At 43.4% G+C, this 18,543-nt stretch overlaps 1 protein-coding gene across 2 annotated transcripts in view; it reads left to right on the forward strand.

Moving 5' to 3' along the window:
- CLSTN2 (calsyntenin 2) overlaps positions 1-18,543 on the forward strand; it is a 609,330-nt gene that overhangs the window by 202,659 nt on the left and 388,128 nt on the right. The window contains exon 1 of one of the 2 annotated variants that reach the window (XM_086674406.1): positions 2,902-3,020. The exons of the other annotated variant lie outside the window; for it this stretch is intronic. Coding sequence (XP_086530532.1) covers positions 2,918-3,020 — 103 coding nt within the window. The 5' untranslated portion in view covers positions 2,902-2,917. Of the gene's footprint in view, positions 1-2,901; positions 3,021-18,543 lie in introns of those variants that run through there. 2 annotated transcript variants of the gene reach the window in all.

Below are 18,543 nucleotides of genomic sequence, written 5' to 3' on the forward strand. Positions count from 1 at the left end.
TTGGCCCAACTGCTTGCACCCTCTGTCCTTTGCCCACTGATTCTGGCCATTCCAGGGTGACATCTGATCCAGCCTGTGGCCAAAGATCCAGCCCTGGTGCCAGCTCCAAAGTCTACCCATGTGATTGACACACACTCCCCATAGCTGTGACAAGGTCCCTGCAACATGGCAAGCAGGTAGCTCAGTCACTTTAAAATCATCCTGTGCTGGGGAAGCAAATGAAGATCATTCCAGAGTCATTTGGCACTTATTAAGAGGATCATGGTAAAAGCAAACAGTTGTGTGGGAAAGGACAGGATCAGAGCAGGGGTACAGGGTCTACCACACTGTTTGTGAGCTGCTTCTTTGTGAGCCCACTGTGCTGTGGCCCCTGGGTTACCTCTGAGGGACCTGGGGCTGCCTAGAACCTTGTGAGGACCACAGAAAGTCCTCCTCTTCCAGCTGGTCACAGGGTGAGGAAGGTAAAGACAGGATTGTTGTCACAGAGCCCTAAGGAGGGCTCAGGGAGTTCACTTAGCTGGTGAGATGGAGGTGGCCTTCTGCTTTTTTCCTAAAGCCTTTAGTTGCTAATGACTTTGAGTGGGATTTGTTCAAGTGATTCTTTGTGTTCAACCTTTTTTTGTTCACAGTCATTACTCACTATGTTTAGTTTGGATATTTGAGACAGCCCAGCCTGGCATATTTCCCATCATGGTACTTTATAAATGTTCATGCTGATTAGAACTTTTATTTTTCATAATGACCCACGAATGTAATGATAATGCAAGTAATAGTCCATATCTAATGGCTTCTTGTCCAAGGGCTAAGGGAATTTATTTAATGTATTTAGTGCCAAACTCCTAAAAGAAAACTATTTAAGCTGTTGCATTCACTTATGTTTTCTTATGAATCTCTACATAATAAAAAGGAATGGCTTATCTCAAAAACTGGGAGAAAAGGAAGTTCGGGTCACTTGTGGTGACATTTTTGGATTATCTGCATACTTTCTCGTCATCACAGAGCAGCTAAGAAGCTGAAGGTACTAGGCCAATGACAGGACTAGGACACTCCAAGTGTGAAGCTGGAGGTTTGCAACACCTGGGTCTTTTCCAGATGTGGGGGAACTACACCACTCAGTAGCCCATATGCAGGTCATGGGTATAGCTGGTTGCTGGTAGGCGGGAGCTTATTGGAGGCATGGGTGGGGGGAGCACCTGGAGTGTTACCCTCCAAGCCAGAGAGAGGAGCCTTTTGAGCAATCCCAAAATACTGGAACCTTCTCCTCCCGGAGCATGACTGAAATAAATGGAGAAGCTCTTGAGACTGCCCCACACACCATGAGCCTTTTCTTCTCATCCTGAGCCCTTCACCCCCTTAGTGTCCGCTTCTGGCCATCCCTCGTCTCCATCTCTGCTCTCTTGTGCACATTCCCCAAAACCTGCTCTCAGTAGTGTCCTGAGGGTGAATAAGTGTAGCTCATGGGTCCACTCTCGCTGGGGTGCTGGCACAATAAACATGAGCTTTAATGGTGCAGTGAGAAACTTTGGGTGCAGGAAAATGGATTTCAGACTGAGAAAGAGTGGCCTGAGGAAATTTTGTGTCACTGAAGTCATCCTGAGGATAGGGATTCCACTTCACCCTGAGTAGGGTTGCCAGATACAATACCGGGCACAGGGCTAATTTGAATGTCAGCTAAATAGTAAAATGACTTTTTAGTAGGAGCACGTCCCAAATATTGTATGGGCATACTTAATATTAGAACAATCATTGATTGTGTATTTGAGCATCCAGTTTAACTGGGTATCCTGTATTTTTATTTGTTAAGTTAGAAAACCTCATCCACGAGACCTAGCCTTGGTGCCATCTCCTGGATGTGGCCGAGGATGAGGCACTGTGCCAGTAACAAAGTGGGTACAGGCGAGTGGGTACACATGGTGGCACCCTCCTTCACCCCCAGACTGACCTGAGCATACTGCTTCCACCTTTTGATCTCCCGGTTATTTCCGTGAAGAGCAGGTACTCATGGTCTACTGTGTGTTCAGGCTATGGTAGGTGAGGGCACACGGTTAAACCCTTCCCCACTTACTTGGAAGGAATGAACATTAACAGTGACACAAGCAGAAGCTGTGAAACCAGAACTGAGTTCAAATCCAGCTGTGCAGCTTTGGGCACATGATCCTCTCTCCATGCCTCATTTTCTCGTCTGGAAAATGGAGGTGATATCTACATCTTGGGTCCTCGTAAGTTTTCAAAGGGAAACTTTGAAAGCGGCTGTGTGTCAACCCTGCAATGTGCCACCTAAACGCCCCTTCAATAAAGTACCAGTTGCCCCAGCTGCTGGGAGAATTCTTGGCAGAAACAGCTTTCAGCTGTCAGCTCCTTCAGCCTTGCTGCGGCTGCAGGGGGGCACGTTGCCCAAAGTTAACCCCCTTCCTGAGGGCACCCCATCCAGGGACTGATGAATTCAAGGGTGTAAAGGCCCATCCATCTGAGACCAACCCAGGACAACTTGGAAAGAGCCTTTCAAACTCTAGAGCATCACAGCTTCCCTTCCTCCACTGCCCTTCCTGCATCCTCTTCTCTTCTACGGCTGTTGATAGCAAGGGCACTCCTAAAGAAACATCCTACATACTACACCGTCTTAGAGTCTGCTTCCTAGGAAATCCAACTTGTGACAGCATGGTACGATTCAGCCCTAGCATAGAGTATAGGGGCTGAACCCATAGACAACTTTAATGACGACAACAAAAGAATGGCAACGGTAGGGTCAAGCGTACAATACCTATCTAGTTTTATTTACACAGCATCTCCTGCGCCTTCTTAAAAAGGGCCTCCTTCCTGGTGGTGATGTCGCTGACATAAGATTGTGATGAATGCAAGGCCTGTGTCTGCCCCTGTGCCTCTCTTGGTGGTAGACACGGGCCTGGAGACACAGCACATGCTCAATAAGTGCTTGGGCGACATTTACCAGCTTGGCCTCCGAAGATCAGATGGAGATCAAATTCAGGAGAATTTGCCTATCAGCGTGTGCAGAAGAGACTGTGAGTGGCTGCAGCTGAAAATAAGGGGCTTGGGGATACTCTTGGCCCATAAAATAAGGTCGTGTAGGAGGAGCCCCTAGAAAATGGTGGGTGAGAAGTGTAAGTCAGGGCTGGAGAGAGAGCAAGGCAAACCCAGGAAACGTAAGGTGTCAGAGGAGACGAGGCAATAAGTGGGGGCCAAAGGCAAGTGGAATTATGAAGTGAAAAGCCTGTGTGCCAGGCTGAGTGTGATCTTTATATCCAGGGTGATGGGGGCTGCTGGAAGGAGGGGAACAGGTGTGGTCCAAATTGTGTTTTAGAAGCTACTCTGCCTGCAGCAGCGAGGATGCCTTGGAGGGTGCAATATGAGAGATGATTGGAGGCAATTGCCACAAACACTTCCACGGTCAGTGACGGGGGGCGGGGCTTGGCCTGGGCAGTGGGCATGGAAAGCAGAAACCCAAGAGACATTTATAGGAGGGACGATATGTAGACAAGGTAAAGGACAGATTAACAGATGGGAGAAGGAGGAGTCGAGGTGGATATCTAGGTTTGGATCTTCCCTCATCTCTTTGCCTACCTAGCTCATCATGCAAGACCTGGCTGAGGTCCAGCCCCACCTCCTGAATGCCTGCAAAAGTAGGTTCATTATTGACTTCCTCTTCCTCTGAAGTTGCTGCAAAACTGTATCTGAGCTCCCCAGTTACACAGTTAGAATTCCAAATCCTCTTCTCAATTTCTTACGTTGTTGGGAGCTTCTCCGAGCATGAAGCCATCCCCTGTCTCCCCATCACACACACTAATTCTATACTTCTTTGTCCAGTGGACCATACTCGGGTCTCTCTCAGAGTCTCTTCCCATGCTGTTCTCTCTTCTGGAATGTCCTTCCATCCCTCTCAGCTTTCAGGTCTCAGTTTACCTATGTCACTTTAAAAAAATTTTTTTTTAATGTTTATTTATTATTAAGAGACAGAGACAGAGCATGAGTGGGGGAGGAGCAGAGAGAGAGAGAAAGACACAGAATCTGAAACAGGCTCCAGGCTCTGAGCTGTCAGCACAGAGCCTGATGCAGGGCTCCAACTCACAGACCACGAGATCACGACCTGAGCTGAAGTCGGACGCTTAACCGACTGAGCCACCCAGGCACCCCACCTATGTCACTTTTGAATGGTGGTCCCTCCCAGCACCCCCACATAGGTCACTTCCCTCTGACATATATCCTCATAACATCTTATACTTCTTTTTTTTTTTTTTAGCATTTACCCAAATTACTAGTGTAATTATGTAGTGCTGTATCTCCAACACCTAGCCTAGCCCCTCCCCACTTATCAAAGTTACTCATTAAGTAAATATTTCTTAAGTGAAATTGTTTCTTGTGCACTACACTGTGTACATGGGCAGTGGGCATTCACATTCCATTAGCCTGGTCTTATTTGTGGGTGGAAGCCATTTTGCAAGTTACTTTCTGTGAGATGAAGCTACTGCCTCCCTCTCCCTCAACGCCCGTGAGTAAGCAGCCCCCATTTCACACAGGTTTGCTTTACAGCTAGTTCCCTTCCCTTATGCTTTAGGAAATCCCATTTTCTCCCATTCCTTACTCAGTCAAGTTGGACATAATCCACATCTCCAAGACATAAATGCTTCATGAATCCGAGAGATACCTCTGGAGAGCCTGTTTTGCACAAGCCCTGGGGACAGGCCCTGAAGCCAAGATTTGTCCCCACATGCACTAACTTCAGCTCAAATGTTCCCAAAGGAGGCCTGAACTACCTGTGACTGGAGCCACATTGGCTGTGGAGCTTGGGTGCCTGCCTGGTTCATGTAGTGTCTCAGAGAGCTTGCTTTGTGAGGATTTTAGAATCGCATGCCAGAACACGGTGTGGGGCTTGTTTAACTCCTGTAGAAGAGGAGATGAAGTTCCAGCTTACACTGTTGAGAGAAAAGGTCCTGGCACCTTGTCCCCTGTATGCTCCTCTCAGCTTCATTTCCGGTCCCTGTTGCTCAGACTTTGTAGGCAGAGGCTGTTTCATGAAGACATGGGGGTAGAGGAGCAGGTGCACTCATTGGCACGGTGAATACAGGGTGCTGCCAGGCAGTTAAAAAAACAAATCACCCTAAATAAAAGCATGGGGATGCTCTGCCTTTGACTGTGTCGCTCCTTAGGGCTAGAGTCACCTACCTGTGGTAGGAATTTGGCAAGAGCTCTGGCTTGGAGCTTCAGCATTCTGCCCAGCAGTGGTAAACAGAGAGCTCCCCTCTACAGTGCTGAGGTAGGCTCTGCTAACTGGTCTCCACCAGCTCAGACCATGGATGCTATGGAAAAAGCTATGGGGCCTGAGTGTACCTGTGTGTGTTTGTGGGGCCAGGGGCCAGGGCGGGGCAGGGGTGAGATTAACAAATCAAGGCACAGGTAAATCAAATAGACCAATTTCAAAATCATTACCTCACCCCTGAATTCCTTCTTGGAGAGCCTCATCCTTTGGAGGCTAAAAGACCTTGAAAGTTCTCAGATTCTCTTTGCAGGAAATGGGAGCCTTGAAATGGAGAGTGTCTCAGCATGATCCATCACTGGTACCTTGGGGACAATAGGGAGGGAGGAACAGAGGAGAGTGATGGCAGCATGGGAGGTGAGAGAAACATCATGGTGGACTTGGGGCTTCCCAGAGGGAGCTGAGCTGAGCTAAAGAAGGGATTTACAAGAAGAAAGGGGCTGGTGTCAGAAAGACATTTTTCTGATCCCACTGATAGTTAGGATGGGTGCTAGTTCATTTACTGACCCAGCACGTATTTACTGGTGCCTTCCATGGGCCAAACACTGTCTCAGCTGTGGAGAAACAGTGATGGACAAAACAGATAAAGCCTCTACTCTCAGGGTTTATATTCCAAAGGGGGCTGATAGACCATGAAAAAGTCAAGAGTTACAAAGGGTAATTTCAGGTGTGATCATTGTTTTTTTTTTTAATTTTTTTTTCAACGTTTATTTATTTTTGGGACAGAGAGAGACAGAGCATGAACGGGGGAGGAGCAGAGAGAGAGGGAGACACAGAATCTGAAACAGGCTCCAGGCTCTGAGCCATCAGCCCAGAGGCTGACACGGGGCTCGAACTCACGGACCGCGAGATCGTGACCTGGCTAAAGTCGGACGCTTAACCGACTGCGCCACCCAGGTGCCCCTCAGGTGTGATCATTGTAATGCAAAGAATCAAGGTGTGATAGGATGAGTTGGGCGGTGAGAAGATACTTCAGTGAGAAGATATTTTGAGGTCTTCTGGGAGGGTTTATCTGAGGTCTAAGCTGAGGGCTGAATGATGAGAAGGGACTAGTCATCTCATAGTGGGAAAAGCGTTCAGGCAGAGGGAACAGCTAGTACAGATACCTCAAGCTAGGGCTGAGCTTGGTAAATCTGAGGAGCAAAAGGGAAACCACTGTGGCTGGGGCAGAGTGGGTGAGGAAAAGAGGTGGGAGATGAATCAGGAATGGATCTTCTAGACTATAGGAAGAAGTTCAAATTTTGTCTTAAGTGTGGTGGGTAACCTTGAGAGGCTCTAAGCAGAGATGCCCATGGCCTGCTTTATTATCAGATTTGCATTTTGAAATCATCACTCTAGAAACTCTGTGGAAAAAGGATTGTAGGGGACAAGGGTGAAAGCATGGAGGCAAGTTGGAGGGTTCTTTGTGAATTTAATCAAGAGATGGTATTGACTGGGGATGGGAGATTGGCAGGTGGGAGAAGAGAAGTCCCACATTCTCTTATGTTGGTATACAAATGGCAGAACCTGCTGATTGGTTAGTGTGGACAAAGAAGGACTGTTGGTTGGTGAAAGGCAGGAATCAAAGTGCCTCCTGGGGTTTTTGCTTGAATAGCAATAATGGTACCATTTTCTGAGGGGAGGAACAGGCCTGGGTGGGAAATCAGAAGTTGCCTCCTGTTCCCAAGTGGCAGCCAGAGGTGAGGGTTTCCTGAACATTTGAATGGGAATGATAAATTATACCTGGTCAGGGACTCATCTTTAAGAAAAGAGCATGCAACTCAGATTCAAAAGCTTAATTCCTTGGGGCGCCTGGGTGGCGCAGTCGGTTAAGCGTCCGACTTCAGCCAGGTCACGATCTCGCGGTCCGTGAGTTCGAGCCCCGCGTCAGGCTCTGGGCTGATGGCTCAGAACCTGGAGCCTGTTTCTGATTCTGTGTCTCCCTCTCTCTGCCCCTCCCCCGTTCATGCTCTGTCTCTCTCTGTCCCAAAAATAAATAAACGTTGAAAAAAAAAAAATTAAAAAAAAAAAAAAAAAGCTTAATTCCTCGATTTCTTCCAAAGCCAGAGGCTGGGTCTAGGGCACCCTGACTATGCCTAGGAATTCTCTTTGCATTGTGCATTGGAAAACCCTAGAGGATAATAGCTAAAGGACCACCATGCAAACATACCTTCAATCTAATTCATTATGCATTTGCTGAGTGCCCATTATCAATGATTCTCACAGTCATGGAATAACTAGCAAGTCAAGGGATTCCAAAATTCTGGGACAGAGGCATGAAGGCTCACTGTACTATGATTATGATCTGTCTCAAAAACAATTTCCAGGGGCGCCTGGGTGGCGCAGTCGGTTAAGCGTCCGACTTCAGCCAGGTCACGATCTCGCGGTCGGTGAGTTCGAGCCCCGCGTCAGGCTCTGGGCTGATGGCTCAGAGCCTGGAGCCTGTTTCCGATTCTGTGTCTCCCTCTCTCTCTGCCCCTCCCCCGTTCATGCTCTGTCTCTCTCTGTCCCAAAAATAAATAAACGTTGAAGAAAAAAAAATTTTTTTAAATAAATAAATTAAAAAAAAAAAAAAACAATTTCCAAAATTGTTAGGCCTGAGATATAAGAGTAAGAAGCTGATTTTATATCCTTATCCATGCTTTTTCTCTCTCTTTTCTTAAAACAGATTTAATACCAACCCTCCTGGAGACAATCTTATTTACCTTTGTCTTGTCCTACCTTCTCAGCATAGATACATAGGCTGGATATATAATGCTCTTTGCATTCTGTAGCTCCCCCATTCATTATCCATTACTTCTCCTAGCAGAGAGTTGGCAAATGAGTTTCATCTTATTGATTAGATTTGCTTTTATTGATTTATAGAGTGTGCTAGAAACATTGTGTTGGGAAAGAGTCTGAGGTCATGCCCATACTCAGTGGGATTGATTACCCATGCCCCTCATGGACATGAGAAGAGAGGTTCTGTCCACTTGTTCCAAGATGTCCTAATTACATTTTACCTATGTCAACAAACCCCAGATATTTCTAGGAATATACTTCTCAGTTTCATTGTTCATGCCTAGAATAGAGCTCTGTACATCATAGCTTCTAAGTAAGTATATACTGAATGAATAAATACAGTTATTGAATGACTAAGTGAATAAATAAATGAGAGAATTTTTTTTTAAAGTTCACTCTGTGGGGGCTGAGAGCACGATCAGGCACCCTGTGTGCCTGGCAGTCATGAGAAAGTGTCTCCTAAACTTCCAGCCACAGGGCAATCAATGAGGGCCCCAGCTGCTAGGTGTTGAGACATCTTGGCTCTGAGGCCATGCCTTCCATAGGCTGTTTCCAGCCAATGACGGAGTGTGGGGATACTGGAGGATCCTGGGACAAACTTACTCCTGGGAGACATGGGATCTGTTTGACTGCTGGCTCTGAGTTGAAGATGGCCTAAGGCCTCAGCTTTATCAAGTTCCACTTAGATTTCATGACAGAATAAGACTCCTTCACCCAGTCTTCTCTTTTCTCCTGCATGGGACTTAAGCTTGCATTAAGGTCTGAAATCATGTCCAGCCTCCTCTGGCCCTTTTCCACTTTTCCCTCATTCAAGTATTTTCCCTTGTAAAATCCTTGCATGTTCAATCTCATCTTGGTTTTTTGTTTTCATTTTTTTGAGGGCCTGGACTGACATGTCCTGCTGACCTCAGAAGAGACCAGGACTCTGGGCAGCAAGGGAGGGCTTGCTCATGTCCTTTGTGAAGTAGAGTGTGAGTTCCTGGAAAAATGTCCAATGGGAGGAGGCATCACTGTTGAGAAATCCAATCAATCCTTATTAAAAAAAATGAGACAATGATGTTGAGAATTAACATGTAGCTTTTTATAAATGTCTCAATTTTTGCTAATATACAGGACACCAAATAATCCACTATCAGTGGCATGATACCCATCTTAAATTCAATATAATGAGCTCTGCATAATTAATTCCATTTATCATTCTGTGTTCCTAAGAATATTTTAGCCTCTCCCAACCCTAAATCAGTTCGTTGGTAGTGCATTTGTATTTTGTTGCAGATAATATGCATGTCTTCTTTCCCATCCAAATGTCCTGTGACAATGTGATTCCATAAGATAGGAGTTACTTTTCCTCCTGTGACCTACTCAATTCCATGTAATTCTTCTTATAACATGCTGCACTGCTCCAGGCCATTGTTTATCTTCTGCCAATTTCCTTTATAGACCTTGTCCATCTTTTCTCTTTGTTTTTCTTTTCCTTGTTTCTTCCTTGTTCAGTTATCCCCAGAAGTAGTGTTGGTATATGTGGAAACCAGCATTCTCTTGATCGATCAAACGTTATTCAGAAGTAAATATGTCCAAACCAGAAACGTTGGTTAAGAGAATTTATATTTGGGGAAGCAACATTGTGCATGGGGTCTTCATACAGATAATTGACACAAGCAGAAAGAGCGTATTCATTCATTGAGCTTTTAACACACATGTGTTGACTACCCACCATGTGCCATGCTCCCCCGCTTCCACAGCACCCAGGAGACCAGGGATCTCACCCATCTCTTTTGGGAAGGATGCCTTAAGTAAGCATTGGGAGACTCTTCTAGTTGGCAAATACCTGTTCTATTTACCGCTAGGAGAAATTGACACCTTTAACAGTGGAGTTACCCTTTAAAATCGCTAAGATCATGATTTCTCTTTTGAGACACACTGGTTGCCTCTCAAACACTCTGAAAATTCAGAGTACAGATTTATTTCAGAAATTCATCACGATGCTTTTAACCTTTGATGCCTTTTGCAGGAATGATTTATGAAGTTTGTTTCTTTTTATGGCGGCTTCTCCAACCAGGTTGCAAGAGATATAAGGACTGTGAATTCAGACAATTATTCTCTTGACAGCATGCGCTCAAGTTCATACAGCAAGAGAAGATGCTTCTCTTGCTTTTTCCAAAAGAATCTGAAGCTCTGTTCTCTGCCCGGTATAGCAACAATTGGTGTGCAAGCAGTTCAGTCAACCAGTTGCTTTTCTTTCACATCCAGAACCAGAGAAAGGACTGATCTTGTCACTATATTGATCAACTTTCCTCCAACTGAGTTGAATCTAAGAATTGATTATGTGAATCTCGCCTTGACAACTTTAGATATCTTTTCTTTCTCTCCCTCTCCTCTATATCCTTTTCTCTCTCTCCTCTGTCTTCTCCATTCACGTCTGTTCTTTTTCTTCCTACGTAAAGAGTATTATGCTGTGAGTCCTTTGCCAGGTCATAGAGCAAATTTGTTTGGTCTCAAAACACTTTAACACTCATATCATTGAAAACCCCAAAGAGTTCATGTTTTTGTGGATTATGCCTATAGCTGTTTATTACATTATTAATTACAGCTGATACAATTTAAAATATGCTTTTATTGATTCAGTTAAAATAATAATAAACCCATATGATATTGACAAAAATACTTTCTCTTAAAAACAACTATGTTGGGGCGCCTGGGTGGCTCAGTCGGTTGAGCGTCTGGCTTCGGCTCAGTTCATGATCTCACAGCTCGTGAGTTCGAGCCCCATATCAGGCTCTGGGCTGACAGCTTAGAGCCTGGAGCCTGCTTTGAATTCTGTATGTCCCTCTCTCTCTGCTCCTCCCCCACTCATGCTCTGTCTCTCTCTCTCTCTCCTTCAAAAATAAATAAAAACATTTAAAAAAAAAAAACAAAAACAACTATGTTATCCAAAGTAAAAAAATAGTGAAGAGAGTGCTATTGTTTTCTAGTTTTGCAACTATCTGACTTAATAGAAGAGAGCTGAATTCTCTCATCTGCTTCTGCATTTAATCTGTTGTGTTATCATGTTATATAACCTCTGGAAAATTCCATAGGGAATGAGAGCAAAGGAATCAAATAGTATCTCAGTACTTTTATGAATACAGTTTTGACTTTGTGAACCCTCAAGGGTCTTAGGGACACCCAAGAGTTCCTGGGCTGTACTTTGAGAACTGCTGTACTAGGGTTAGAGATACAGACACGGAAAACCCAGCATCTTTCCCCACCATCGGCTAGAGGAAAGACACAAAGGATATTTACAGCCCGGTATAGTGCTTACTGTGCTAAGGATAGGGATGGGGCTATGGGAGCACAAAAAGACATAATTCAGTCTTGTGTGCGTCCTCATGGGTGGAGGGAAAGGGGAGGCTCAGTGAATACTTCCCTGAGTCACTGGTGCCTGAGCTGAGCTGAGCAGGTGATACTGTAGACATGTAATTGCAAATGGAACAACCTTGTCTGAAACCCTGCCACTCAGGGCTGATCATGAGAGTGACCTAGGGTATTTAGCTTGCAGCTTTATTAGAATCATGTATTTGGTAGTGGTGGAGGGGAGGCTTTTTTTTTCTTTTTCCCCGTCCTCTACTATCGATATCCCACAACTTCCCAGAAAGGAGCCAGATAGTCCACATAAATAAGAAGTGAGATTGGCCTGCCAGTGCTTTCTTTTGGAAGCAGTGAGAAGCAGATGGGCATTTTGCAGTGAATATACTCTAAACCAGATAATTGCCATTCATTGTTCTGAACATCTTGGGATCTAAAGCATGAAATGGAATTTGCAATAAAAATGTATCACCCATTTCCTATCCTCTGGAACAAAGTTGATATCATAAGCCACAAAGGTTTTATTTATTAGTTTGACAGTAGAGAAACAAAAATATAGTGTTTCTATCTGAGGTTAAAAGGAATTTACACTGTCACATCAAATCCTTTCCCTCATTTTTGAATATAACATTTTAAAAAATTATTCAGTGAGTGTGATGGTTAGTTTTCTGTGTCTATTTGGCTAGGTTATAGTATCTAGTTATTCAATGAAACAGTAATCTGGGTGTTGCTATGAAGGTTTTTTGAAAATGTGGCTAACATCTACAATCAATTGGTTTTAAGTAAAGGAGATTACCCTCAATAATGTGGGTGCACCTCATACAATCAGTCAAAAGGCTTGAAGAGCAAAAACTGAGTTTTCCCAGAGAAGAAGAAATTCTTTGTCAAGACTGTAGCCTCAACTCCTGCCTGAGCTTTCAGCCTGCAGACCTGCCCCATAGATTTCAGATTTGCCAGCCCCCATAATCATGCAAGCTAGTCCTTTTATATATGCATATATACACATACAGAAATGTGTACACACATACGCGTGTTATGTATATGTACATGTATTTATCTGTCTCTTTCTAGCCCCTATTGGTTCTGTTTCTCTGGAGAACCCTGATTGTTGTCCCATCGATTTCATTCCTGGCTATTTTGTCCCCTTGTGCTCCCACAGGGCACTTGATCCAAGGCTGGACCCACAGGAGATGGAAACAAATGTGCTGTTGCATTGACCTCTGGACAGGGGGAAGAATAACCCGTTGGGGTGGGACTCTCAGTTCCTCCATTAGGGACCATTTAAGCACTCGACTTGACTGATTTAAGCACTCAGAACCTCCATAACCTCACCCATGAAATGGAGTCTGTGCTTTCCTCTCACAGGGATGGTTGTAAGGATTTAATGAGATTACAGCAATAGAGCCGGTCACATAGTCGCAATTCCTGATTATGTTGAGCAATGGTAATTACAGGAAGAGTTTTAGACAATTAACATTTAGTAGCATAAACTGCAAAGTAAGTGAAGGGCTGGTTTTAGGGGTTAAAGATGTTTAAAAAGTAGTCAAGTATGAGATACTGAAGGAATAACACGGTTGCGAAATTAAAGCTGTAGCAATCATTTTGTTCGGAAGGTAAGACATTTTGTGTGGAAAAATGAGTTGGCTCTAGCAGCTGAATGGGAACATTACACTATCACAATCCCTGCCTCCCCCTGCCCTTCTTCCTGTTCCAAAGGATCCTTTTGAGTGGCTCTCAGTCTTCTTCACAGACTTAATCCAATTTCCCCATACCCTGGGAATTCTCTTAGGTCCATAGCCCACCAATAGGTTTATTGGGTAACTTGAACACTGTCGAGCTGGGGTACACTGGGTCCCATGTGGGTCCTAACCCCAGCCCGTGGGTGTTGAGCTTCAGGATTAAAGGGACTTCACTGTGGACATACAACATGCTGGTTACTGAGTCAGCTCTGACCCTGGGTCTCGTTTGTCTTCCTCCCAGTAACCCTGCGGAATTGGTATTGCCTACATTTTATAAAGGAGAGGGAGCCGAGGTCTGGGAAGATGGAAAGACTTGCCTAAGACATCCTGTTGGTTACATGGTGTCAGAACTATGACATGAAGCCCAGTACCCCTTGCGCCCAATCTTGAACTTTGTCTTAGGGCAAACTTTGGGCAGTTGGCTTTGTCCAGATGGCTTATTCAGAGACAGCTAAAACTCACTTTTGTAAGATTACACAATCGTCCAGTGCACATTTCTCCCTAGCTTTTCTCCTGGCTCACATGCTACTACCCAATGGGATAATGGAATGTGGTTCGTACCCAGGCTGGAGTAAGGACTTTAAGAGAACCCACACTCCAAACAAATGAGTATTCATGAGTGGAAAATGACAGATAGAAGGAAGAAAAAATAGGAATGGTATGTAAGTGGATTGATCGATGGATATAAGGAAAGGAGATAGGAAGGGAAGGAAAGCAACATGCTACCCCCACTGAAAGCACCTATCAAGCAGTTACAGATTAACAACTCAGTCATCTTCTTTTCAAATGCTTTTTAAACCCAATTAAAGCAGTGAAATTTAACTCTCATCTTCTGTGAATATTTGCATGTATGAGTCACACACATGGGATTTGTATTTAAAACTCTCTAATTGGTACCTCTAGCAAGAAAGATTCATTGCCTCTAATTAAGTGATGGCAAATGTCACCTTATGATTTGGGAGGCACACCCTCTTTCTATTTGGGTGATGTAGAAATACCTGCTCATTGGAAGCACAGTGCTGCTAATTGCTCCAGGCATTGGAGGTGCCAGCAAGGCAGAGGTGTGCTCACCTCATTTACCAATGTGCTGGGCACTGTGTTAGGGCCTGTGGATATCATCATGACTCTTCCCTGAAGAGGGCAAGTAAAGAGGGGTAGGGAAACAGCTAATGGCAATGCAGTGGCCTTGTAGCATGAGATCAGGTGGTACAGGGTGACGTGGGTGCAGAGGAGGACAATTGGAGGAGGTGGGGCTGGAGGTGAATCTGGAAGGATGCACAAGCAGGAGTCAGGAGAAAGAAAGAGGCGAGGAGTAGATGGCACAATGAGGGTAAAGATGTGGGTAATCAGGGAGCTGGTACCTTTGGGGAGCTTCCTCTGATCTGCTAGTTGAAGGCAGGATTACTACTGATGGATCATAAGCAAGCAAGTGCAGCGTCTGATTTGGCCTGTAGGCAGGCTGACCTCTCACCTGGACAGGGGCCCTGTCCTATCTACACTTTGGAATTAGGAATAAAAACACTTTTTAAAATGCTATTACAATTATTATAATTAGGAATCATTTTATTATAACAATAGATACCCGGCTCAAACTATTACAAATACAAAAAAAAAAAAAAATTGGTGCCTTGGCAGAAAAATTGAAAGGTTTCATTTGACAACTTCAGACCCCCCACAGCAAGCCAATGAGTCCAGTTGGCAACCTCAACCACTCCACAGCAGGCTGAACAGGACATCTACTGGAAAACCACAGTGGGCGGCCAAATTCTGTACTTCCTACAGCTGCTTGGGGTGCTTCTCTTCTCTCTGCTTCTTGGCTCCCAAATCCTGTCTCCTGGTAGCTTTCTCTCATTTTAATGGCTTCTCAGCTCCCCCTAAACTTTGAGTGATCATTACATGAATACAAGCCCCAACTCCACATGAACTTTTATCTCAACTGTCTAACACCAAATAAATTATAGGTTCTGAGCCTGCCTCCTAAATAAAAGTTGAAAGGTCCAACCAGTTGGCCCAGCCTACCCCACTCATTGATTTCCCATTGGGATGGATATCCACTCTTTCTAAACACCTCTACCAGGGCACCTAGTCAGAAAGGGGAAGTTGCACATCACAGGCAAAAGACCAGCCTGACTACAAGAATGACCTGGGATATAAGTTAACTTCCCTAGAGCACTTTGTAATCAGTATAGTGTTTTTATTTTACTAACAGAGGGAAGCATTGGGGTGCTGAGGGTCAACTTTAGGATGAGAATAGAAAGATTCAAAGGATAAATCAACAGCTGCTTGGTCTGCTGCTTGGATTGAGTGTTAATGCACTTTTTCAGAGCTGGAAGCAAGGAGAGGGAGGCAAGGAGTGCTCCTGAGAATGCATCTGCACTCTAGTTAAAGATGCATTGGGTGGCAAGACCTAATTTCTCTGTAAATGGAGCAGAAATATCACACTGGTGTTTCCTCTGTATGAGTGCAAAGACACAGGCATTTTTCCAGATGCTGAAACAGCCTGGGAAAGAGGCAGGACAGAGGCAAGAAGCAGTCCTAAGGGGGCATGATATGACAGAGTTCAGCCTCAGAAAGAGTTGTGTTGCAAACAGGGATGTTATCTTATGAAGAACTGATAAAAAGTCAGTTCCTCTGAAGTTGCATCCAAAGGGAGTAAAGTGTGAGCTGACTGGCCTCAGTCTATTGGAACAAAAAAGCAGAACTGTTGTCAGGGGAGGGAACAGATTGCGTAAAGAACAACAGCCAAAGCACAAGCATCAATAGCTATTGCTTCTTTCTGGAAAGAAGATGGTTCTCTGGTATCCCATGAATGCAGCATTTGGAAGTGGCTTCTGGAAGAATCTGTACATGCCAATAAACCCCGAGTGATGTAGATACTATCTATCAGTCCAGACTCTTGGCTGGACTTGCCCCTCAGACTTTGTTCTCAGCTAAACCTAACTGTTTACAGTTCCCCTATGGTGTACCAGGTGCTTTTACCATTGGTCTTTGCCCAGGCAGGTTTCTCTGCCTGCGACTCCCACATCCTTTATCCCTGCTTAATTCCTACTACTTATGACTTTGATTCTACTGTCTTTAGGAAGTAATTCTGGATTACCATGGCTGGATTACTGCTTCTCCTCTCTTTTTCTATAGCACTCTGCTTTTCCTTTGCTTCTCTATCTCTTACCATACTGGTTATCGTAGGTCTCTCTCCAGTCTGAGGGTCCCTTGATGGTAAGAAGTTTGTTCTTACCACATATTTAACACCACATTATAAATTACATGTATAATATACATATAATAAAATCCAACCTTTTAAAATGTGCAGATTGCTAAATTTTGCCAAAGGCATGCAGAAATATAACCACCACAACAATCAAGATACAGAACAGTACCATCATTTAGAACTTCCCTTGTGTCCCCTGTAGAAGCAAACCCTACCCCATCCCCAGACCCTGGCAACTGCTGACCCATAATCTGTCCTTATATTTTGGCATTTTCTAGACTGTCATATGAATGGCATCAAATAGCATGTAGTCTTTTGTGTCTGGCTTCTTTCGCTTCATTTCACCAGAGAAGTGCTTTGGATATTCAGTCATTTTCTTGTATGGATCAGTAGTTGCTTTCTTTTTAGTGCTGAGTCCATTATATAGATACACTGCAATTTGTTTATCCATTCACTAGTTGATGGCCATTTTATTTTCCAGTTTGGCACTATTCTGAATACAGTTTCTCTGAACATTTGCATATAAGTCTTTTTGGATAATTTATGTTTTCATTTCTCTTGGGTAGATCCTAGGAATGGAATTGCTGAGTCATTTTATAAGAAATTGCTAAACTCTTTTCCCAAGTAACTATATTATTTTACATTCATACCAGCAGTGTATGAGAGTTTCAACTGTTTCACATCTTCATTAGAACTTGGTATTGTCACTCTTATTTTAAACATTCAGGTGGTGGTATGGTGACATCCAATTGTGGCTTTAACTTACACATCCTTGATAACTACTAATGTTGAGCATCCTTTAATGTTCTTATCTCCTCAGGTGACAGGTGTGTTCAAATTTTTGCCTTTTGGTTTTTTTACAGATTATTTTTCACATTATTGAGTTATAAGAGTTTTTATATGTTTGTGGATACAAGTCCTTTGTGAGATATGTCTCTCAAATATTACCTCACAGTCTATGGCTTCAAAAAAATATTTTCTGAAGAGTAAAGAATATAAATGTATAATTTTTGTAAAGTTTGATGTATCAGTTTTATTTTTATTCAGTGCTCTTTTTGTCCCTTGTAATAAATCTTTGCCTAACCCAAGGACACTGAGCTTTTCTTTTATGCTCTCTTTTAAAAGTTTCATAATTTTAAGTCCTACATTTAGGACCATGATCCATTTAGAGATAATTTCTGTGTATCATGTACAGTAGAATTGAAGTTCTTCTTTTTTTTTAATATGGATATCCAATTTTTCCAGAAGCATAAACAAAGACCATTCTTCATTGAATTTTCTTGGAAAGAAAATTTGTCAGAAATTAATTGACCACATGTATGTCTATTTCTGCACTCTTAATTTTTTTTTTATGTTGATCTGTAGGTCTATCTTATGTTAATACCATACTACTTGATTAGAGAAACTTTATAATAAGTTTTAAAATCGAGTAGTGTGAGTCCTCCAACTTTGCCCTTCTTTTTCAAAATTGTTTTGGCTATATCAGTTATTTAAATTTTCATATAAATTTTAGAATTAGCTTATCCCTTAAAAATCCTATTATTTTGATTTGGGGTGCATTGATCAATTAGGGTAAAATTTATGTTTAATTATATTGAGTCTACTGAACCATGAACACTGTCTCCATTAAGACTGCTCCAGGTGTTCTTTAAATTCTTTTTTTTTTTTTTTAACATTTATTCATTTTTTGATAGAGACAGAGCACAAACTGGAGAGGGGCAGAGAGAGAGGGAGACACAGAATGCAAAGCAAGCTCCAGGCTCTGAACTGTCAGCACAGAGCCTGATGAGCGGCTTGAACTCATGGACCATGAGATCATGACCTGAGTCAAAGTCGGACGCTCAACCGACTGAGCCACCCAGGCACCCCTGGGTGTTCTTTAAATTCTTTAAGCAATATCTTGGCATCTTGTGTGTGCAGATCCTACATGTATTTTTTGGAAGTTATTCCTAAGTATCTGTTGGTTGTTGATGTTATCATATTAGTATTTTTTATTTAAATTTTCTTTATTTTATTTTATATGGAATTTATTGTCAAATTGGTTTCCATACTACACCCAGTGCTCATTCCAACAAGTGCCCTCCTCAATGCCCATCACTCACCCTCCCCTCCCTCCCACCTCCCATCAACCCTCACTTTATTCTCAGTTTTTAAGAGTCTCTTATGGTTTGGCTCTCTCCCTCTCTAACTTTTTTTTTTTTCCTTCCCCTCCCCCATGGTCT

The sequence above is a fragment of the Puma concolor genome, chromosome C2 (genome assembly GCF_028749965.1).
Source record: "Puma concolor isolate L17-30 chromosome C2, mPumCon1.1.hap2, whole genome shotgun sequence".
Classification (NCBI taxonomy): domain Eukaryota; kingdom Metazoa; phylum Chordata; class Mammalia; order Carnivora; family Felidae; genus Puma; species Puma concolor.